At 49.3% G+C, this 24,172-nt stretch overlaps 1 protein-coding gene across 1 annotated transcript; it reads right to left on the bottom strand.

Moving 5' to 3' along the window:
- Positions 1-66: 66 nt before the first annotated feature.
- FIS1 (fission, mitochondrial 1) lies at positions 67-5,603 on the bottom strand. The gene is made up of 5 exons (XM_032255093.1): positions 5,439-5,603; positions 4,477-4,609; positions 1,275-1,351; positions 605-710; positions 67-364 (listed from the first exon to the last, which is right to left on the bottom strand). The coding sequence occupies exons 1-5, from the start codon at positions 5,481-5,483 to the stop codon at positions 267-269; spliced, it is 459 nt and encodes a 152-aa protein (XP_032110984.1). The 5' UTR covers positions 5,484-5,603; the 3' UTR covers positions 67-266.
- Positions 5,604-24,172: the final 18,569 nt, after the last annotated feature.

Here is a 24,172-nt window from a genome sequence, read left to right as displayed (position 1 = left end):
GTAGCGCCTCTGTCCCCTGCGTCCAGCGTTCGGAACCCACCCCTCCTCTCAACGCAGACACAGAGGTTCCCAAGCCACAGCCCCGTTTTATTTACACTCATCCCAAAGTGCATGATTTGGGGCTGAAGGACGAGGGGTCTCAGGGGAGCAGAAGTTAGTTGAAGGCCACAGAGGACAGACACGGGGGTGCAGGGGGAGAACAGGGAAGGGACGGCAAGGACAGACAGGCCCTCCTGAAGCGTCCTCCACAGGCTCCCACGCGTCCTTCAGGATTTGGACTTGGACACAGCTAGTCCAATGAGTCCAGCCAGGCCTGCCACACCCAGGGCCATGCCGCCCACGATGGCCATGCCCACCAGTCCATCTGGGGAAGGAAAGGGACACTGTCAGGAGCCCCGCCCGTGCAGGGACCCTGACCGTCCCCTTCCACCAGCCCTGCTCCTCAACAGATGTGCACCTCTACCTGGAGTTGCAGGGCAAGGGACTCCCAGAACGGGAAGGGGTGGGGCTGAGGAGGGGCTGCCTGGAGGGGTTCATTTACAGAGAAACCAAAGCACCCACGGGTGGGGAGGAGAGGGCTGAACAAAGGAGCCAGGGCTGTCACCTTTCTTCATGGCCTTGTCAATTAGCCGCTCCAGTTCCTTGGCCTGGTTGTTCTCAGGCTCTGTCTGCAGCAGCCCTCGGACGTACTTTAAAGCCTTCTCATACTCCTAGGCTCGGGGAAACGTGCTCATTAGATACACCCTCGAGTTTTTTTTTTTTTTTTTTAAATAAGAGATGGGGTCTCACTGTGTTGGCCAAGCTGGAGTGCAGATTGCAATCACTGCTCACTGCAGCCTCAAACTCCCAGGCTCAGGCAATCCTCTCGCCCCAGCCTCCCAAGTAGCCAGGATTACAGGTGCCAGCCACTGGGCCAGCTACAGCTCAGTATCCCACAGCTCCTGCCCACCTGAAGGACCTTCCCTTCTTCAGCCCTGGGGGCTCCTCCCTCAACCTCCACCCCTCCCCTCCCTCCAGCCCCACCCCACGGAGTAGAGTCCACAAACTAAACCACCCCAACTCTGCGGGAGATAACACTGCAAGGCTTGGGCCTGCACCCAGCCTCTTGACGTCACCCTCCTCCCCACACCCTCAGCACTCTGATCTTCCCTCGGAGTCCTGATCTGACACCGCTCCGCACCTCTGCATCCCTTCAGCCTCCCTGGCCCTGGAGGACAGCAGTAAGGAGGTACTGCAGCCCCCAGAGGAGGGTGAAGGGGAGGGCCCCGCCTCACCTTGAGCCGGTAGTTCCCCACAGCCAGGTAGAAGACGTAATCCCGCTGCTCCTCTTTGCTTCCTTTGGGCAGCAGCTCTGGGGGAGGGGCAGGGAAGAGGGTGAGAACTGCTTCATCCATTTCCTAATACTGTGTCCCAGAGGCCCCTTCCACTCTCTGAATGCCTCTGCGATCTTGGGAGGGTCACTGTCCTGAGCCTCCCTTTCAGCTCCAGTCACTCCCAGCACCTCTAGCTGGAGCTCTGGGGCAGGGTGAACCCCAGCTGCCCCAACAGTCCAGTGACAGAGCATCCCTTTATCAGTATTACAGCCGACTGGTCCATCCAACTGAACAGAGGAAATCGGGGCCTTGGAGAAGCCAAAGGCAGCGCGACTCAAGTTTTGGCATCTGTGGTACTTTCTTTTTTTTTTTTTTTTGAGAAGGAGTTTTGCTCTTGTTGCCCAGGCTGGAGTGCAGTGGTGTGATCTCAGCTCACTGCAACCTCTGCCTCCCGGTTCAAGCAATTTTCCTGCCTGAGCCTCCCAAGTAGCTGGAATTACAGGCACCCACCACCACACTCAGCTAATTTCTGTATTTTCAATAGAGATGGGGTTTCACCATCTTGGCCAGACTGGTCTCAAACTCCTGACCTCAGGTGATCTGCCTGCCTCGCCCTCCTAAAGTGCTGCTGCTGTGGTTTTAACTATAATGCCTGCTGTCCAATTATTTTTTAAAAAAATGTTAGGACTCCCCCTTAAAAAAATCAGCTCAAAACTCACCTTCAATTAGCCTTCCCTGAAGACCTCACCTGACTTTTCCTTCCTTCCTTCCTTCCTCTCTCTCTTTCCTTCTTCTTTCTTTCCTTCCCCTCTTTCCTTTTGAGACAGGGTCTCGCCCTGTCACTCAGGCTGGAGCACAGTAGCACATCCATGCCTCACTGCAGCCTCAACTCCTGGGCTCAGTGGTCCTCTTGCCTCTGCCTCCTGAGTAGCTGGGACTGTAAGTGCACACCACCACACCTGGCTAATTAAAAACTTTTTGTTATAGAGACAGGCCAGGTGTGGTGGCTCACTCCTGTAATCCCAGTACTTTGGGAGCCCAAGGCAGGTGGATCACTTGAGCTCAGGAGTTTGAGACCAGACTGGGTAACATAGTGAGGCCTTGTCTTTATTTGTAACAAAAAAATTTTTAATGAAATGAAAAACAATCAAACATTAGCTAGACATGGTGGCAGGCACCTGTAGTCCCAGTTACTTGGGAGGCTGAGGCAGGAGGATCACTTGAACCGAGAGGCAGAGGTTGCACTGAGCCAAGATTGCGCCACTGCACTCCAGCCTGGCTACAGAGCAAGACTCCATCTCAAAAAAAAAAAAATAAGACAAGATTTCCCTATGTTGCCCAGGCTGGTCTCAAATTCCTGGCCTCAAGCCATCCTCTGGCCTTAGCCTCCCAAAGTGCTGAGATTACAGGCATGAGCCACAGAGCCTGGCCCCACTTGACTTTCTTTTTTTCTTTTTTCTTTAGACGGAGTCTTGATCTGTTGCCCAGAGCAGAGTGCAATGGCATGATCTCCGCTAACTGCAACCTCCCCTTCCTGGGTTCAAGTGATTCTCCTGCCTCAGCCTCCTGAGTAGCTGGGATTATAGGCGCATGCCACCACGTCCAGCTAACTTTTGTATTTTTAGTAGAGACGGGGTTTCACCATGTTGGCTAGACTGGTCTCGAACCCCTGACCTCATGATCTGCCCACCTCAGCCTCCCAAAATGCTGGGATTACAGGTGTGAGCCACCTGGCCCCACCTGACCTTCTTAATTCAGAGACTGCCTAGAGGGTAACTGCACTCTATGCACTAGAATTTGTTGCCAAATAGTTTTGCAAGTGTTTATAAATCTTCCTAAGTGTCTGGACTGTTTCCTCAACTAGAGTGGCAACACTTGGAGGGGCCGTTTCTTCTACAGCTCCACCCTGCTGCAGAATAAACCTGAAAATCTGAATGGTGAAAGTAGACAAACACACGGTGAAATTATCTGTATGTTTTAAGAAAGAGTCTTATCTTTATAGATTTTCAACAGGCATCCTTCGCTAGCACATCAGCATTCTGTATTCATGGATTCAACCAACCACGGATCAAAAACACTCAGAAAAAAAGATAACTGCATCTATACTGAACACGAACAGATCTTTTTTCTTGCCATTATTCCCTAAACAATACCGTATACTATTTACACAGCACTTACATTGTATTTGGTATTATAAGTAATCTACAGATGATTTAAAGTATATGGGAGAAGATGTGTAAGTTACATGTAACACCACAAACTTGGGTGGCTATTGCTATCTGTGGGGGTGGAGTTCCTAGAACCCATCCCCCACGGATACAGAGGGATGGGTGTATACTGTGTGCTTATAAATTATTACTTGAACAAAAGAAAGGGGCTACAGAGAAATTAAGTGGTTAAGTATTATGGCCTCTGACAAACGTTGACCCACCCAAAACCAATGGGAAATAGGGTTCCAATCCAAAAAGCACAATCTGGCCACATGCAGTGGCTCAGGCCTGTAATCCCAGCACTTTGGAAGACTGGGGTGGGCGGATCACCTGAGGTCAGGAGTCTGAGACCAGCTTGGCCAACACGGTGAAAGTTTTGTCTACTAAAAATACAAAAATTAGCTGGGTGTGGTGGTGGGCCTGCTAGAACCGGGAGGTGGAGGTTGCAGTGAGCTGGGATAGCACCACTGCACTCCAGCCTGGGAGACAAAGCAAGACTCTGTCTCAAACAAAAACAAAAAACAAAAAGCACTGTCTGCTCGCAAATTTGTAGGACAGTACTCTGTACCTCTTCCATGCCACAAAAGATTCTCAATAGCTACTAACTAAGCAACAAGGTGGTGGTGTTGAGGGGACAGGCATGTGCCTGGGTGTCTCAAAACTGGAGCTTCTAGTCCCAATTCTGCCATTAATTGATTAGCTGCATGACCTCAAGGCGCTTTCCCAGATCAACATAGCCTTGGGGGAACTGGCAGGCTATGACTCTGTCTGGCAAAAACAAGGGTGGGTGGTAAGTAGCCAAAAGTTTAGTGGGAGAAGTCAGGCTAAGTGTAGCCCTTGCTGCAGTAAATCCACCGGAGACAACTGCGAGGTTCCTGGACTACAGGGGCCCACGTCGTACAGCAGCCCCGATGGCAGCGCGAAGGGGAGAGTTAGGTCGCCCAGTGCCTCACCCTCGAGCAGCGCGATGCCTTTAAGGATGTCATCATTGTACTTGCTCCGCACCAGGCACCAGGCATACTCAAACTGCGTGCTCTTGGACACCGAGCCTGCTGCCTTCTCAGACTGAAATTTCTTTTCAAACTTCTGCCACAGGGGAGGAAAGGAATCATTTAGAAATGAAGGGCGTCAACCATTCTCTATCTGGACATGATGTCGGTCACACCCCATCTCCCTGGCCCTGCCCCCTTTCCCTCGCCGGTCTCAGTATCTGGCACCCCAGCTTCTGCTATCTCCGGGCCCTGGACCCAGGCTTTCGGCTCCTCCAGGCCTGCGGGCCAGCTCTTGGGACACAGGCCCCTAGTCTCCCCTCCCCCCCGGCGGTGCCGAGCGGAGATGCCACCTGGTGGCAGCTCCAGGCACGGCTCCCGGAGCAGCTGACCCGACGGTCGAACAGTAAACACCCTGTCAGAACTGCTCAACAACAGCCCACGCGGTCCTCTTCTGAGGCTGCTGGTCCCATCTTGCCCCACTCTGCCGGGCCTGGACCTTTTAACGTCCAGGAATAGAAGTAGTGCCTACCTCCTAGAGCTACAAAGACAGATCTGGAATGCAATGCCTTAGCACCGTGCGGGACACAATAATACGTGACACCTCATGATGTCACTGTATTCTACCACCGCTGGAGGAGCGCCCTGACTTCAGAGCAGGATCCCACAGCCTGGCAGTGTAACCACTTGGAGCTCCAGGCCCTCAGTCTGTGGTGTAGGGGGCTCAGGACACTACAACCCCCAGGAGCCTCTGCGGCATAGCGGGCCTTTCGGGCAGGAGACAGGCGCTGCGGAGGCTGCCGGGAGTCGTAGTTCGGCTTCCCTCAGCCAAGCTGATGCCGGGAGGAGGATTCGGCCAGCTACCAGACTCTCCTCAGGACCCGCCCTCCGACCCTCCTTTTCCCTCTGTCCGGGCCAGGCCTCACCAGCAGGTCCTCCACAGACACCAGCTCGTTCAGTACGGCCTCCATGGCCACTGCCCCCGGGAGCCTCACACCACAATCTACTGTGCCAGAGTCTCCATGGTCCAGTGGCAGGAGCGTAGAGCCACTTCCGGCGTCCGGCGGATGCGGGCCCGACTTGGCGACGCCCCGCCCCTTCCTCCGGCTCAGCTGCGCGGGTGGGGCGGTAGTACGCAGGCTCAGCCGGTACCTCCAGCCCGCGGGATGCGCTCAGGGAGACCTTCCCCAAGTGGGTGATCCCCGGTACCCCAGCCGGTGCCTTCCCCTGTGGAGGCTTCCCTAGGGAAGCCGGAGGCTATGTCTTAGCGGTTAGCCCCCAGGATGAAAACAGCAAACAGAGGAGGGCGGAAAGCCGGCCGGAGATCACATCACATTAGGTGCCAAGCTGACACCCCGCAGAAATATAGGACCTTGGAGGCCACGTGACTTTTCACCATCTACAACAAAATCTTAACCAGAACCCGGGGCCGGGCGCGTGGCTCTCGCCTGTAACCTCAACGCCTTGGGAGGCCGCGGCGGGAAGATCGCTAGAGGCCAGGAGTTCAAGACCAGCCTGGGCAACATAGAGAGACCCCATCTCTACAAATTTTTTAAAAAAATTAACCGGTGTGGTGGCCTGCACCTGTACTCCCAGCTACTGGGGTGGCGGAGGCAGGTGGATCGCTTCAGCCCAGGAGTTCCAAGGCTGCAGTGAGTTATCACGCCACTGCACTCACTCCAGCTTGGACGACAGAGGACCTTGTCGGAGGAGAAAGGTTCGGACACCTCTGGCTTGTTTCTGTGCAGATAGGGGACCAGGTAGGTAAAAACTTTCAAATCCTTTTTTTTTTTTTTGAGATGCTGTCTCACTCTGCCACCCAGGCTGGAGTGCAATGGCACGATCTTGGCTCATTGCAACCTCCACCTTCTGGGTTCAAGCAGTTCTTTTGCCTCAGGCTCCCGAGTAGCTGGGATTACAGGCGCCTGTTACCACGCCTGGCTATGTTTTGTATTTTTAGTAGAGATGGGGTTTCACCATGTTAGCTAGGCTGGTCTCAAACTTGACCTCAGATGATCCGCCTTCCTCGACCTCCCAAAGTGCTAAGATTACAGGCATGAGCCACTGTGCATGGCCAAGCCTCCATTATTTTTCTTCTCATGATAGTATCGTGAGTTAGAAAGGCAAGAGTTATTCTTCCCTATTTGGCCTGGATGGTTGAAATGACTGATACAGTGAGCTCTGTAAGCCTTGAGAGGATCCCCACGTTGGGGAACTGGCTCCTTGATGCCCATTAGCATAAACCTGAAGGAGAAAACCTCATGTCCATTCAGAGATGTACAGAGCACCTAATTTTGGCTGGGCCTTGGGGTGAGCACAGAGGATAAAAAGATGGACACTAGGGCGGGGTGCGGTAGCTTACACCTGTAATCTCAGCACTTTGGGCGGCTGAGGCAGGTGGATCACCTGAGGTCAGGAGTTCGAGACTAGTGTGGCCAACATGATGAAACCCCATCTCTACTAAAAATACAAAAATTAGCTGGGCATGGTGGTGGGTGCCTGTGATCCCAGCTACTGGGGAGGCTGAGGCAGAAGAATGGCTTGAACCTGGGAGGCGGAGGTTACAGTGAGCTGAGATCATGCCACTGCACTCCAGCCTGGGCGACAAAGAGAAACTTCATCTCAAAAAAAAAAAAAAAAAAAAAGATGCAATTCTCAATTTACATCAAACCCTTTCATGCCTTCTTACTGCCCTGAGAACAAACAAGCCTTGAAAGTGTGTTAGGGTCTAGTCATGGTTAGTTCTCTTCCTCATCTTTCACTACCTCTCTGGGCATGCACACCAGCCCTGCAGGCCTTCCATCAGCTCTCAAGCCTCCAGTGGCCACAGCCCTGCGGCACAGGCAGTCCTCTCTGTTTGGAACACCTGTCCCTTCAGCCACTGCTTATCTGGCTCATTCATTCACTCGTAATTTAATGCATTCAAGAAATACTAATTGAGCTCCTAGTATGTGCCAGGCTACTGTTTGTAGGCAACTAACTGAGTACCTACTATGTGCTGGGCCATAGGCCTACAAATAGGCAACTAACTGGGTACCTACTATGGCCCAGCACATAGTAGGTACCCAGTTAGTTGCCTACAAATAGTAGCCTGGCACAATGTAAGCTGTTATGGAGTTTACATTTTCATGGGGAAAATGGAAAAAGCTAAACAAAAGCACTGTGACATAATAAGAAATATATACTTGATCTCTGTCCTGATTCCCAATACAAAGGCCCTAAAATCCTTGTAATTTCCTGAGTGATGGGAGTAATCAGAGCATCTTTTTTTTTTTTTTTTTTTTTTTTTTTTGAGACAGAGGCTCACCCTGACCCCAGGTTTGAGTGCAGCAGCGTGATTTTGGCTCACTGCACCTCAACCTCCCAGGTTCACGTGATTCTCCCACTTTGGCCTCCAAAGTAGCTGGGACCACAGGCACATACTACCACACCTGGCTAATTTTTTTTTTTTTTTTTTTTTCCTGAGACGGAGTTTCGCTCTTGTTGCCCAGGCTGGAGTGCAATGGCATGATCTCAGCTCACTGCCACCTCCGCTTCCTGAGTTCAAGTGATTCTCCTGCCTCAGCCTCCCGAGTAGCTGGGATTATAGGCATGCGCCACCATGCCGGGGTAATTTTGTATTTTTAGTAGACAGGGTTTCTCCATGTTAGGTGGTCTGGAACTCCTGACCTCAGGTAATCCATGTGTTTCAGCCTCTCAAAGTGCTGTGATTACAGGCCTGAGCCACCGCGTCGGGCCAATTTTTGTGTTTTTTTTTTGTAGAGACAGGGTTTTGCCATATTGCCCAGGCTGGTCTGGAACTCCTGAGCTCAAGTGATCTCCCTGCCTTGGCCTCCCAAAGTGCTGGGATTTCAGGCATGAGCCACTGCGTTCAGCCAATAAGAGTATCTTTCGCAGAACTCCGAAATCCCTTGTAACTTCCTGAGTGACAGGAGCACCTTTTGTTCTAATGAGGTAATTCTCAGTGGACTCCTGGACAGCATCAGGATCAGGGCTGGTCACCAGAAAGACCAAGCCAGGATTTGAAGCTTAGACTCTAAGCTTGAACTTTTAGCCTGCTCCCTCATTCTTTGGGTAAGAGAGAGGAGCTGGAGATTGAATTAATAACTGATCATGTCTATGTGATCAAGCTTCCATAAAAATCCTTTAACTCAGTAGCTCACTCCTATAATCCCAGCACTTTGGGAGGCTGAAGTGGATCAGTTGAGGTCAGGAGTTCAAGACCAGCCTAGCCAACACGGTGAAACCCCGTCTCTACTAAAAATACAAAAATTAGTCAGGCGAGGTGGAACATGCCTGTAGTCCCAGCTACTCAGAAGGCTGAGGCAGGAGAATCACTTGAACCCGGGAGGCAGAGGCTGGAGTGAGCCGAGATCACATCACTGCACACTCCAGCCTAGGTGACAGAGCGAGACTCTGTCTCAAAAAAAAAAAAAAAAATTACTCCTCTGGGAAAATACTCAATGAAAGGGGGAGAAAATGAAAGAAAAGGAAGACATGAAGATATTCATTCATTCCTGCATTATCTGTGAAGGTAAACAAAAATGCCACGGAATGGTTTTATTAAATGGTAATACATTAATATAATGAAATAACATACAGCCTTAAAGTCACAGTCATATGGATTGTTTGCCTGTGGATGGTAATATTCAAAGCAAAACAAAGAAGTATCTACTTCTCAAATTCAGACAGGTGGGTGGGCAGAAAGGAAGCAGACATTTTAGGTTGCTGAGACTAAAACCTAGAACTGATGTTTATGGAAAGACTCTGGGCTCTGGGCCCCTCCCCTGGGTACACCAGCAGCTGGGGCCTATTTTGGACTTCCCCTCTTCAGCCTTTTGCAGGAGAAGGGTTCAGCAAACACAACTGAACAGGATTCCATATTTGCGTTCTTTCAATTTCCAGTAATGTCTCCTCTACTTTCCAGTTCCATCTGCTATCCAGTTAGAAAGTCCTATCAACTATCCATTCATTCACCCATCAAAACATTTATTAAGAACCTACTACATTTGGGAGGCAGAGATGGGAGGATCGCTTGAGCCCGTAAGTGTGAGCCCAGCCTGGGCAACATAGCAAGACCCCGACTCTTAACTTAAAACATAAATACATAAAAATCTTATAAAAAGAAACCTACCATGGGCCAGGCCAGTCGCTCCTCTAGGTGCTGGGTAAGAGAAATGAGCTGAAGAGGTAATAATCCTTGCTCTCATGAGAGTTACACATCAATGGAAGACACAAAAGACTGCTCACCTAAAAACACATGTCGCGCTATTCCCGCCTCGATTCTGTCACCATCGCCAAATGGGCTGCAGACTTTTCCTCCTCAACTCGACCTGGTTCCCTGGTGTATTTCGAAGGGTAAATCCAAGCTAATATGTCCAGATAAAAAAAACGCCTAGGCCGGGCGCGGTGACTCACGCCTGTAATCCCAACACTTTGGGAAGCCGAGGCGGGAGGATCATTGGAGGTCAGGAGTTCAAGACTAGCCTAGCCAACATGGTGAAACCCCGTCTCGACCAAAAATACAAAAATTTGCCAGGCTTGGTGGCGGGCACCTGTAATCCCACCTACTAAGGAGGCTGAGACAGGAGAATCGCTTGAACCCGGAAGGTGGAGGCTGCAGTGAGCCTAGATTGCGCCACTGCACTCCAGCCTGGGAGACAGAGCTCCATCTTACAAAAAACAAAAACAAAACCCCTAAAATGCCGCCTAGCCTACTCAGGATCCTGTTTAAATTTCTTATCACTCACACGAAGCCCTCCAGGCTCGCCCCTGCTCACCTTTCCAGCTTCATCTCCAGACACCCACGCACCCTGCACACGCCGCTGTCTTCACGACAGCGACTTATCTCCTGCTCGGAGCGCTCCTTCTACGTGCCAGCCTCGGCCAACAGAAGATCCTCAACCACTAGACACTGGGTGTGTCTACTTTTAGCCTCGGTGAGGCCCGGGGACGGTTCCCCCTCTATGCGAGCTCCAGCCCCTGCGGCTCCTCCGAGGCACCGCATCCTGTACCTTGGAAAACAGCGCTTATCATCCGGTCCTACCGTCCTTTAGGTGTACACAAGCTGTCCCTCCTTCACCTCTCTGAAAAAGGACAGGAACTGAGGAATCATTTCTTGGGTGAATGCAAAAGCAATGGTAGCAGCTCTGAACAGGTTGCTCAGAACCTCCGGGCGTCTGAACTTCCGGGTGGCAGTTTCGTCGGCTACGGAGAGAGAGCGAGAGGGAGGAGAAAGCGCTTCTTCTGGGGCTACTCTAGGAAGGTGGCTCGGTGGGCAGGAGGACTCTGAGCAACGCGCGACGCGTCTCAGCAACGCGCGAAGCGTCTGCGCAGTAGCCGCCCTAGGCGGGGAGGCGGGGCCGAGCGAAGTCCGGGGCGGGGCGCGGGGACCCCACTGGCCAATAAGCGACTCGGCTCCGCGGAAGGGGGCGGGGCGCGGGGACCCCACTGGCCAATAAGCGACTCGGCTCCGCGGAAGGGGGCGTGGCGTGGCGCCGCGCCACCTGGAGGTTAAGGAGAATGTCCATTGTTTTCATCTGATTTTTTTTTCCAGAAGTTATCTGAGTACTAGGTTTAGGACCTGGATGACGAAACCATCTGTATCACAAAGTCCCTTAGCACGAGTTTACCTATATAACAAACATGTACATGTACCCCTGAACCTAAAAGTTTTAAAAAGGAACTGATCGGCCGGGCACGGTGGCTCACGCCTGTAATCCCAACACTTTGGTAGGCCGAGGTGGGCGGATCACAAAGTCAGGAGTTTGAGACCAGCCTGACCAATTTGTTGAAAAATTAGCCGGGCGTAGTGGCACGCGCCTGTAATCCTACCTACTCAGGAGGCTGAGACAGGAGAATCGCTTGAACCTGGGAGGTGGAGATTGCAGTGAGCCAAGATCGCGCTACTGCACTCCAGCCTGGGAGACAGAGCGAGACTTCATCTCAAAAAATAAATCAATTAATTAAATAAAATAGAACTGATCAAAATAAAAAAATAACTGATTAAAATAGTTATAGGATACAAATAAAATGTACCCATGGGTTAAAAAAAAGTTGTCATCTTATTTTTTTCCTGCTAATGTGCATGTATTTATGGGATACAGTTGCAGGTTTGCTACGTTGACACATACTGCACTGTTGTGAAGTCAGGGCCCTCAGTGCAAGCATCACTGTCGTCAGATTCTTTTTTGTTTGTTTTTTAGAGACTAGGTCCCACTCAGTCACCCAGGCCAGAGTACAGTAGCACAGTCATAACTAACTGCAGCCTTGAACTACTGGGCTCAGGGGATCCTCCTGCCTCAGCCTCCTGAGTATCTGGGACCACAGGTGCATGCCACCACACCCAACTGATTTTATTTTTCTTTCTAATTTTTGTAGAGATAGGGTCTCACTGTGTTACACAGGCTGCTCTCAAACTCCTGGCATTATGGAATCCTCCCACCTTGGCCTCCCAAAGTGCTGGGGTTACAGGAGTGAGCCACTGCACCTGGCTGTCAGATTATTAAAGTGACTTGTGACTCCAATAAGTGGTGAAACAACGGCCCCAAAAAGTCTTTGCTTTAGGCGAATATGACTAGCACCACACAACTCTCCTTCCAGCTGTCTCTTTGTCTTCCGGAGTCTTCACTGTGACTGGCGTCTCAAACCTCCATTTACTGCACTGCATGCAAGCTGCTTACATAGGAACTTAAAGTACCCTCTTAATGTTTGCAGTCCCTAAGTGCCTTCTTCTTTTTTTCTTTTTTTGAGACGGAGTTTCGCTCTTGTAGCCCAGGCTGGAGTACAGTGGCGTGATCCGCCTCACTGCAACCTCCACCTCCCAAGTTCAAGCAATTCTCCTGCCTCAGCCTCCCGAGTAGCTGAGACTACAGGTGTGCACCACCACGCCCGGCTAATTTTTGTATTTTTAGTGAAGATGGGGATTCCCATGTTGGCCAGGCTGGTCTCAAACTCCTGACCTCAAGTGATTCTGCTGCCTCGGCCTCCCAAAGTGCTGGGATTAGAGATGTGGGCCACTGTGCCCTGCCTCCCTGAGTTCTTTTCTTTGCTTTTCTCAGAATGCTACTTCATTTCTGGATCAATCTAATGCTCAGTTGAAAGATGTTAGGGGCCTGGCACGGTGGCTCACGCTTGTAATCGCAGCATTGTGGGAGAACTAGGTGGGTGAGGTCAAGAGTTCAAGACCAGCCTGGGCGACATGGCGAAACTCCATCTCTACTGAAAATACAAAAATTAGCTGGGCGTGGTGGCATGTGCTTGTAATCCCAGCTACTCGGGAGGCTGAGGCAGGAGAATCGCTTCAGCCCAGGAGGCAGAGGTTGCAGTGAGCTGAGATTGCACCATTGGACTCCAGAGTGGGTGACAGAGCAAGACTCCATCTCAAAAAAAAAAAAAGGAAGAGATCAGTTCACTCCAGTCTTGAAGAGCTGCACAGCAAATCCTTGGGCTTTTATATCCATACTGCCTTCCAAGCTTCTCTTACATTTTCTTGTCCATAGTTAATATTTAAAAAAAAATAATTATTTTATATATATATATATATATATATATATGCCAGGCACGGTGGCTCATGCCTGCAATCCCAGCACTTTGGGAGGCGAAGGTGGGTGAATCACTAGGTCAGGAGTTTAAGACCAGCTTGGCCAACATGGCGAAACCCCGTCTCTACTAAAAACATAAAACATTAGCTGAGCATAGTGGCACGTGCTTGTAATCCCAGCTACTAGGGAGGCTGAGGTAGGAGAATCGCTTGAACCTGGGAGGTTGCAATGAGCCAAGATCTTGCCACTGCATTGCAGTCTGGCGACAGACCAAGACTCCATCTCAAAAATAAAAATAAAAATAAATAAATAAATAAATAAATTTTGCATAGAGATAAGCTCACTGAAACCCAGGTCTTTGGCCTGCAGTCCTTGGGAAATAACAGTTAACAGACAAGGAGCACGCTTTCACATAACTGTACAGAACCTGGAGACCACTTTTAGAATATTTGGCTTTTCTTTTTTTTTCAAGACAGAGTCTCACTCTGTCTCCCAGGCTGGAGGGAAATGGCACAATCATAGCTCACTGCAGCCTGCAACTCCTGGCCTCAAGTGATCCTCTTGCCTGAGCCTCTCGAGTAGCTGGGTCCCCAGGCCCATTCTTAGGGAGATATTAGGTATTATAAGTATACAGATAACAGTGAATAGCCCACTTGGCCAAAAATTTGGCAAGAAAGGAATACAATAAAAGTTACAGAAAAGCTTGTTTAATTGAAAGCACATGGCCAGGCATGGCAACTCATGCCTGTAGGCAGCCAGATCACTTGAGGTTAGGAGCTGGAGAGGAATCCAAGATCAGCCTGGCCAACATGGTAAAACCTTGTCTCTACTAAGAATAGAAAAATTAGCCAAGCATGATGGTGCACACCTGTAGTCCCAGCCATTGGGAAAGCTGAGGCACAAGAATCACTTGAATCCAGGAGGCAGAGGCTGCAGTGAGCTGAGATTGCGCAACTGCACTCCATCTTAGGCAACAGAGTAAGACTCTGTCTCAAAAAAACCAAAAAAACAAAAACAAAGAAAGGACGTAAGTCTCTTCCTTTTGGCTGCAGTGCGTTCCTGAGGATTGTATTGCAATGCAGATCATATTTTTCCAATGAATAAATTTCCATTCCAGACCACAGAGCATCATCTAAATTGTGGCTTTAAATAATGATATAGAATGAAAGAAAAGAATCAAGTATTCTAGGTCGAGCACGGTGGCTCCTGCCTGTAATCCCAGCACTTTGGGAGGCCAAGGCAAGAATAGCACTTGAGGCTAGGAGTTTGAGACCAGCCTGGCTGTTGGAAGTAGATGCTTGGTGCCACAAAGAAAAATTAGCACTGAGACAAAGGATTTTTCAGCAATGCAATTTTTACTTCCTAAACTGTAGGAAAGTTACTCTCACTAGCCACCTTGCATGAGAGCGCAATGAACAAAGGAAAACAGACACGTTCGTCCCTTATGCATTTGGGGTCGTCCTTACTGCTGTGTCTGATCTCCGTTGGCTGGAGCCAGACCTCACAATCTAAACTAAAACCCAACTGGCTAATAACTGAAAACTTTTCTAAACAGGTAAAAGCAGTGGAGAGCTGGGACATGCCTGTGAGCACGTCCAGCACAGATGTCTTGGTTACGGTACAAAGGACACAGAATGTACTACGTGCCTGTAAGCATGGCATGTCTCACGGCTACACAGGATAGGGCTTAACAAAGTTATTAGCACACTTATTCTTTAACAAGAAAGGAAACTTTAAAAAGGAACTTTTCTGCTTTCCACACTGGGCAACATAGGGAAACCCCGTCTCTATAAAAAATTACGAAAGTTAGCCAGACACGGTGGTGCATGCCTATAGTCCCAGCTACTCCGGAGGCTGAGATGGGGGCATTGCTGGAGCCCAGGAGTTCATGACTGGCATGAACAGAAATCGTGCCACCACATTCCAGCATGGGCAACATAGTGAGACCGTCTCAAGAAAAAAAAAAAGAAAACACGAAGACCAAATAGGTATTGGCATGCTGCCTTTTATTTTCTTTCTTTCTTTTTTTTTTTTTTGGGACAGAGTCTCCATCTATCTTCCAGGCTGGAGTGCACTGGTGTGACCTCGGCTCACTGCAACCTCTGCCTCCCAGGTTCAAGTGATCCTCCTGCCTCAGCCTCCTGACTAGTTGGGATTACAGGTGCCCGTCACCATGCCTGGCTAATTTTTGTATTTTTAGTAGAGACGGGGTTTCCCTACGTTGGCCATGCTGGTCTCGAACTCCTGACCTTAAGTCATCTGTCCGCCTCAGCCTCCCAAAGTGCTGGGATTACAGGCGAGAGCCACCAGGTCCGGCCAGCATGCTCCCTTTTTGTTAAGCTATGTGTCCATATGTATTCCTTCATTCATTCACTCATTCATTTAGGAAATACTTATCCAATATGTGCAAATTATTAGTAGAAAATGAGTCTGGAGTTGACTCAGTCAGCTAAGGACATCATTCCCACTTTACCTCCACCCCAAGTTCTAAAAGGTAACAGTAACAATTGTTATATTTGATGATTCACCAATGTACTTAATGGCTCTATGCATAGTTTTTTAATGTCTAAAGCTACTGGGAATATTAAGCCAATCATTCCTCACTTTCATTTTATAATGACAAACAGAAAGCAAATGTTCTTGAAGATTTTGCATCCAAACCAGAATTTAATTTTTTTTTTTGAAACAGAGACTTGTTCTGTCGCCCAGGATGGATGCAGTGGCACGATCTCGGCTCACTGCAATCTCCACCTCCAGGGCTCAAGCGATTCTCCGGCATCAGCCTCCCGAGTAACTGAGATTACAGGCACCCACCACCATGCCAGGCTAATTTTCTGTATTTTTAATAGAGATAGGGTTTCACCATGTTGGCTAGGCTGGTCTTGAACTCCTGACCTCAAGTGATCCACCCCCCTTGGCCTCCTGAAGTACTGGGATTACAGGTGTGAAGAGGCGAGCCACCACCATGCCCTTTCTTTTCTTCCTTTTTTCTTTTTTGAGACAGGGTCTTGCTCTCTTGACCAGGCTGGAGTACAGTGGCCCGATCACAGCTCACTGCAGCGTCCACCTCCCAGGTTCAAGCAATCTTTCTGCCTTGGCTTCCCAAAGTGCTGGGATTCCAGGTGTGAGCCACTGTGCCTCAGAATTTAATTTATCACTGCAATGATGCAGAGCTGTGGCTGCGATAGAAATGGTTTAGGAGGATTTAGCTCCCCGTCATCCTCATTAGCTTTCCCTTCCCAAAACCACCCCAGGTAATTAGATTATGGTCTTACCGAAATCTGAATGCTTACTGTGCAGACACAGCTTCACCCCCTTTCAACCACACTACTACCCCCAAGTCCCTCCTCTACAGCTATTCTAGAACCTTTCACTGGTCTCCTCAAATTTTTCCTCCATATAATCCTAGCTTGAAGCTGGAGTATCTAAGACACCTCACATTAGTTGTTTTAAGGTAATCACGAAGGAAACCTTGACTAGTTATCATCAAGAGACAGATCTGCAGCCTGGGTAACATAGTGAAACTGTCGCTACAAAATATTAAAGAATCGGGGCTGGGCATGGTGGCTCATGCCTGTAATCCCAGTGCTTTGGGAGGCCTAGGCGGGTGGATCAACTGAGGTCAGGAGTTCGAGGCCAGCCATGACTAACATGGAGAAACCCTGTTTCTACTAAAAATACAAAAATTAGCTGGGCGTGGTGGCACATGCCTATAATCCTGGGTACTTGGGTGGCTGAGGCAGGAGAATCGCTTGAACCCAGGAGGCAGAGGTTGCAGTGAGCTGGGATCATGCCATTGCACTCTAGCCTGGGCAACAAGAGTGAAACTGTCTCTAAATAAATAAATAAGAATTGGCCAGTCGTGGTGGGGTGCACCTGTAGTTCCAGCTACTCCAAAGGCTGAGGTGGGAAGATTTTTATGAGCCAGGGAGTTTCAGGCTGCAGTGAGCTATGATTGCACCACTGCACTCAGCCTGGGTGACAGAGCAAGACTCTTTCTCAAGAAGAAGGAGAAGGTGGCTGGTCAAGGTGGCTTACGCCTGTAATGCCAGCATTTTGGGAGGCTGAGTTTAGGGGGATCACCTGAGGTCAGGAAGTCGAGACCAGCCTGAGCAACATGGAGAAATCTACTAAAAATACAAAATTAGTCAGGCATGATGGCACGTGCCTGTAATCCCAGCTACTCGGGAGGCTGAGGCAGAAGAATCATTTGAACCTGGGAGACGGTGGTTTCAGTGAACCAAGATCATGCCATTGCACTACCGCCTGGGCAAGAGCGAAATTCCATCTCAAAACAAACAAAACAAAACGAGGCCAGGCATGGTGGCTCAAGCCTGTAATCCCAGCACTTTGGGAGGCCGAGGCGGGTGGATCACAAGGTCAAGAGATCGAGACCATCCTGGTCAACATGGTGAAACCCTGTCTCTACTAAAAAAATACAAAAAATTAGCTGGGCATGGTGGCACATGCCTGTAATCCCAGCTACGAAGGAGGCTGAGGCAGGAGAATTGCCTGCACCCAGGAGGCAGAGGTTGCGGTGAGCCGAGATCGTGCCATTGCACTCCAGCCTGGGTAACAAGAGCGAAACTCCGTCTCAAAAAAAAATAAAAATAAAAAAAATAAAAAAATAACAAAACAAAACAAAACAAAACAAAAATTAGGCGTGATGGCACATGCGTGTAATCCCAGCTACTCTGGAGCCTGAGGCAGGAGAAAGAAATCAGTCTTCAGTAAGATCAACTTATCGTCATCACAAGAATAAACATGATAAGCATATCTGTTAACCAGAAAACTCAAAACTATTTTCACATGTCGTTACATCATTTTATATTCAACACACAAATATTTTCTGTTTACTCTGGAGTAAAGTTGCTATCAAAGACAAATCTCATCATACTGTATTGATACTCACAAATATCAAGAGAGAGAGGCCCTGTGAGTGTCGTAACTGTTGGAGGCTTTCAATCAGCGCTGCACTAGCATAGCGCAGACGGGAATGCATTCTGGAAAAGTGTAAAGCTGGCCGGGCGCAGTGGCTCATGCCTGTAATCCCAGCACTTTGGGAGGCTGAGGTGGGCGGATCATGAGGTCAGGAGTTCGAGACCAGCCTGGCCAACATGGTGAAACCCCTCACTACTAAAAACACAAAAATTAGCCAGGGATGGTGGTGTGCACCTGTAATCCCAGCTACTTGGGAGGCTGAGGCAGGAGAATCCCTTGAACCCAGGAGGCAGAGGTTGTGATGAGTGGAGATTGTGCTACTGCACTCTAGCCTGGGCAACAGAGCAAGACTCCATCTCAAAAAAAAAAAAAATGTAAAATTTATTCAAAGCGGGAGGAATTGGTGTATGCCTGTAGTCCCAGCTACTCCAAGGCTGAGGAAGGAAGATCACTTGAGCCTCGGATTTCCAGGACCCCTGAGCAACAGAGCGAGACCTCTTCCCTTAGAGCAAAACAAAACCAGGTTCAGTGGCTCATGCCTGTGATCCCAACACTTTGGGAGGCCGAGGCAGGCAGATCACTTGAGGCTAGGAGTTAAAAACCGGCCTGGCCAACCTGGTGAAACCCTGTCTCTACAAAAAATATGAAAATTAGCTGGGTATGGTGGTGCACGCCTGTAACTGCAGCTACTCGGGAGGCTGAGTCATGAGAATCACTTGAACCTGGGAGGCAGAGGTTGCAGTGAGCCAAAATTGCACCACTGCACTTCAGCCTGGGCAATAGAGTAAGACTCTGTCTCAAAACAAAACAGAACAAAATAAAAAAGAGAGGCTGGGCAAGGTGTCTCACGCCTGCAACCTCAGCACTTTGAGAGGCTGAGGTGGGAGGATCACTTTAGCCCAGGAGCTCGAGACCAGCTGGGCAACATAGTGAGACTGTTTCTAAAAAAAAAAAAAAAAATAGCCGAGTGTGGGGGCAAGTGCCTATAGTCCCACCTACTCAGGAGGCTGAGGCGGGAGGATCACTTTAGCCCAGGAGGTTGAGGATGTGATGAGCTGTGATTACTGTCTTTGTGCAAAGCATGCAGGGCATTGCTTGGAGGTAGTTCAATCCTTTCTCCTTATCAGAAAATCCCTACTGGAGAAAAAGTCTTATAAGTGCAAAGAAACATGGGGAAGTTTTCAGTGACGATTGAGCCTCATTCATCATCTGATACTTCATATTAGAAAAGGGCCTCAGGGAATGTGAAGAAGATGGAAGAGGTTTCAATCCAAGCTCTCCTTTTTTTTTTTTTTTTTTTTTTTTGAGATGGAGTCTTGCACTGTCACCCAGGCTGGAGTACAAGTGGCATGATCTCGGCTCACTGCAACCTTCACCTCCCAGGTTCAAGCTATTCTCCTGCTTCAACCTTTTACAGGCGTGTGACACCTCACCTGGCCATTGGAATTTTTAAAATTATTATTTAAAAAGTTTAGGCTGGGCACAGTGGCTCATGCCTGTAATTCCAGCACTTTGGAAGGCTGAGGCAGGAGGATCACTTGAGTTGCTTGAAATCAGGAGTTCGAGACCAGCCTGGGCAACATGGTGAAAATCCATCTCTACAAAAAATTTTAAAATCAGCCAGGCAAGGTGGCATGCACCTGTAGTCCCGGCTACTTGGGAGGCTTAGGTGGGAGAATCACTTAAGCCTGGGCAGGTGGAGGTTGCAGTGAGCTGAGATTGTCTCACTGCACTCCAGTCTAGGTGACAGAGTGAGACCCTGTCACAGAAAAAATTAAAAAAAAAATTAAATTTTAAAAATACTGCCGGGCACGGTGGCTCAAGCCTGTAATCCCAGCACTTTGGGAGGCCGAGGCGGGTGGATCAAGAGGTCAAGAGATCGAGATCATCCTGGTCAACATGGTGAAACCCCGTCTCTACTAAAAATACAAAAAATTAGCTGGGCATGGTGGCGCGTGCCTGTAATCCCAGCGACTCAGGAGGCTGAGGCAGGAGAATTGCCTGAACCCGGGAGGCGGAGGTTGCGGTGAGCCGAGATCGCGCCATTGCACTCCAGCCTGGGTAACAAGAGCGAAACTCCATCTCAAAAAAATAAAAAAATTAAAAAATTTTAAAAATAGAGACGGAGTCTGTGTCGCCTAGCCTGCTCTCAAGTGATCCTTGCACCTCGGCCTCACTAAGTGCTGGGACCGCAGGCATAAGCCACCACACCGGGCCAATTTTGCATTGTTTTGTTTTTGAGGTCGCCCAGGCTAGAGTGCAGTGGTGCGAGCATGGCTCATTGCAGCCTCCACCTTCTGGGCTCAAGTGATCCTCCCACCTCAGCCTTCCAAGTACCTGGAACTACAGGCACGTGCCACCATACCCAGCTAATTTTCTTGATATTTTTGTAGAGAGGAGGTCTCACTATGTTGCCTCGGCTGGCGTCAAGCTCCTGGGCTCAACAGATCTGCCCACCTCAGCCTCCCAAAGTGCTGGGATTACAGGCGTGAGTCACCACGTTTAGCCAATTTTGCACTGTTTTTTTGTGTTAGTTTGGATTGTTTTTGAGGCAAAGTCTTGCTCTGTCACCCAGGCTGGAGTGCAGTGCTGTGATCTCGGCTCACTGCAAACTCTGCCTCCTGGGTTCAAATGATTCTCCTGCCTCAGCCTCCCAAGTAGCTGGGATTACAGGCTTGTGCTACCACACCCAGCTCATTGTTGTATTTTTTATATTTTTAGTACAGATGAGGGTCTCACTATGTTGCCCAGCATGGTCTTGAACTCCTGACTTCAAGAGATCCTCCTGCTTCGGCCTCCCAAAGTGCTGGGATTACAGGTGTGAGCCACCACACCCAGCCAGTGATTTAAGATCTTCAATTCAGTTGCTCACTTGTTTTTTTTTTTTTTTTTGGAGACAGAGTTTCCCTCTTGTTGCCCAGGCTGGAGTGCAATGGCTCGATCTCGGCTCATCGCAACTTCTGCCTCCCAGGTTCAAGCGATTCTTCTGCCTCAGCCTTCCGAGTGGCTGGGATTACAGGCATGCGCCACCATGCCTGGCTAATTTTGTATTTTTAGTGGAGATGGGTTTCTCCATGTTGGTCAGACTGGTCTAAAACTCCCGACCTCAGGTGATCCACCAGCCTCAGCTTCCCAAAGTGTGGGATTACAGGCGTGAGCCACCTCACCTGGCCTCAGTTTCTCATTTTTTTAATTGGCAAAACATGATCAAAGAGGTTGGGTAATTTTCTCAAGGTGTAGTAGCAGAAATGGAGGCCTTTTTAGGTCTCTTGACTCTATAAATTGTCTGCAGTAATTTTTCTGTGCACTATGATCTCTTTTTGATACGTGGTAGGTCAACTTCTTTTTTAAAAAGTAATTTTGAGGTAAAATCATCTGTTTCTGGTCAAAAGTCAGGTAGCTCAGTCCTTCACGAAGAAGAATGTCGGCATGAGGTAGATTACTCAAAGCGTTCCAGCATAAAAGACACCCCCTCCCACCTCTTGGAAGCCTTCAAATGCTAGAAAGAATGTTCCAGAAGGCCGGCTGTGACTGGAAGCTGAATAGAGCCTGCTTCCTCTGAAAAATAAGATCACGTCAAGCTGGGCGAATCTGAGAGCTATGAACCTTCCTAAATGTCAAAATTGCTAAGGTATTTTTAAAACTCAGAGACTTTTATTGACTTAACGACCGAGAAGATGAAAGCAGGGGGAAACGTGAAGAAATCGTGCTTTTGTTAGGTGTTGAATTGCTGGAGGTGTATGTGTGTCATGAACTGAATTGCGTCGCCCAAATTTATATGTTGAAGTTCTAACCTCCAGGACCTTAGAATGTGACTATATTTGGAGACAGGTCTTTAAAGAAGTTAAATTAGAATGAGGTCATTGGGGTGGGCCCCAACCCAATCTGACTGGTATCCTTATAAGAAGGAGAGATGGGCCAGGCGTGGTGGCTCACGTCTGTAATCCTAGCACTTTGGGAGGCTGAGGCGGGCAAATCATCTGAGGTCAGGAGTTTGAGACCAGCCTGGTGAAACCCCACCTCTACTAAAAATACCAAAAAAATTAGCAGGGCATCATGTCGGGCGCCTGCAATCCCAGCTACTTGGGAGGCTGAGGCAGGAGAATCACTTGAACCCAGGAGTCGGAGGTTGCAGTGAGCAGAGGTGGTACCATTGCACTCCAGCCTAGGCAACAGAACGGGACTTCCACTCGAAAAAAAAAGGAGAGGTGGGACCATGCATGGTGACTCATGCCTGTAATCCCAGTACGTTGGGAGACTGAGGTGGGAGGATCACTTGAGACCAGGAATTGGGATCAGCCTGGGCAACACAGCAAGACCCTGCCTCTCAAAAAAAAAATAAGATTGGGAGTGATATATTAGGACACGTAAACAGAGGAAAGAGGATGTGAGCACAGGGAGAAGGCGGCCATCTGGCCATCAGCAAGTTAAGGAGAGAGGCCTCAGAGAAAATCAACCCAGCCGACACCTCGGCCTCAGCCTCCCAGCCTCCAGAACTGTGAGGAAATAGATTTCTGTTGTATAAACCACGCAGTCTGTGAAACTTTGTCCTGAAAGCCCTAGCAATTAATGACAACATGTAAAAGTCAGCTAGCTCACGCCTTTTCTTTTTATTTTTAGACAGGGTCTTGTTCTGTTGACCAGTTTGGAGTGCAGTGGTACGATCATGGCTCACTGCAGCCTTGACCTCCTGGGCTCAAGGGATCCTCCCATCTCAGCCTCCAGAGTAGCTGGGACCACAGACATGCACCACCATGCCCTGCTAATTTTTATATTTTTTGTAGAGATGGAGTCTCTTCATGTTTCCCAGGCTGGTCTCAAACTCCTGACCTCAAACAATCCTCCTGCCTCAGCTTCCCAAAGTGCTGGGATTACAGGCTTGACCCACCACACCCTGCCTGAAACACTCTTTACAAAGTACTGTTGAGTGCACGATACAATTTTCCTTTAGGTTCAGCTTTTCTATCTCAGAACTTGCTGACTCTGATTCCCAGGCAAGCCTTATGCAATCCTGGACTCTGTTTCCGCCATGCACTCTGGGTGTGGGACGAAGAAACAGCTTTTCAGATCCTGGTGCTTAATTAACTCCCAAAAGTCAAGAAGAGAAAGGTCTTCGGGCCAGGCCCAGCGGCTCACATCTGTAATCTCAGCACTCTGGGAGGCCAAAGTGGGAGGATCGCTTGAGGTGAGAAGTTCAAGACCAGTCTAACCAACATGGCAAAACCCCATCTCTACTAAAAATGCAAGAATTGAGCCGGGCGCGGTGGCTCACGCCTGTAATCCCAGCACTTTGGGAGGCCGAGGCGGGTGGATCACGAGGTCAAGAGATCGAGACCATCCTGGTCAACATGGTGAAACCCTGTCTCTACTAAAAATACAAAACATTAGCTGGGCATGGTGGCGCATGCCTGTAATCCCAGCTACTCAGGAGGCTGAGGCAGGAGAATTGCCGAACCCAGGAGGCGGAGGTTGCGGTGAGCCGAGATCGCGCCATTGCACTCCAGCCTGGGTAACAAGAGCGAGACTCAGTCTCAAAAAAAAGCAAGAATTAGTCAGGCATGATGGTGGGCACCTGTAATGCCAGCTACTCAGGAGGCTGAGGCAGGAGAATCAATGGAACCCAGAAAGTGGAGGTTGCAGTGAGCCGAGATCGAGCCACTGCACTCTAGCCTGGGTGACAGAGCGAGACTCAATCTCAAAAAAAAAAAAAAAAAAAAGAGAAAAAGTATTTGCACATTTCTGATCACAGAGGCCCTGAAGATGGTTCTGCTGGGCTTTTACTATCCTCAGAAACCTGCTTGATGCTTGGGAGGAGTGTTGGAGAAGGAGCAAAGCTGACTTTCCTCGTCCTGCAGAAGCATGTGGGGGTGGCTGTTCTGTGCTCCATGAGGGGCTAGACTCCTGTGAACCCTCAGGTTTTCCTCCCCTTCTCTGGCCAGGTGCCATCATCCCAAGTGCCCTTAGCTCTCAGAGCATCCAGCTCTGCCTACCTTGAAGGAAGATCTGAGGGGTGGAGGGAGAATCTTTACTGGGACCATATACTCTGCAGCCTTGTAGGACCGGTGGGGCAGGAGCTAGGGTCCAGTTGACCCTGATGAAAGTTTAATAGAGATACGTAGCCCAGCTCTGGTAGGTACAGTGGCTCTCACACCTGTAATCCCAGCACTTTGGGAGGC

This window comes from Sapajus apella, unplaced genomic scaffold, assembly GCF_009761245.1.
Source record: "Sapajus apella isolate SASKATOON/1434 unplaced genomic scaffold, GSC_monkey_1.0 scaffold88, whole genome shotgun sequence".
Lineage (NCBI taxonomy): Eukaryota > Metazoa > Chordata > Mammalia > Primates > Cebidae > Sapajus > Sapajus apella.
Note: the sequence above shows the minus strand (reverse complement) of the source record. Positions and strands in the feature narration are given on the sequence as shown.

What these genes read in the sequence shown, in the direction of transcription:
- FIS1 (XM_032255093.1), bottom strand. Translation starts at nt 5,483, where the DNA reads ATGGAGGCCGTACTGAACGAGCTGGTGTCTGTGGAGGACCTGCTG. An exon ending in TGTCTGTGGAGGACCTGCTG is followed by an intron (nt 4,610 to 5,438) that starts GTGAGGCCTGGC and finishes CCCCTGTGGCAG; the next exon opens with AAGTTTGAAAAGAAATTTCA. An exon ending in AGGCATCGCGCTGCTCGAGG is followed by an intron (nt 1,352 to 4,476) that starts GTGAGGCACTGG and finishes CCCCTCCCCCAG; the next exon opens with AGCTGCTGCCCAAAGGAAGC.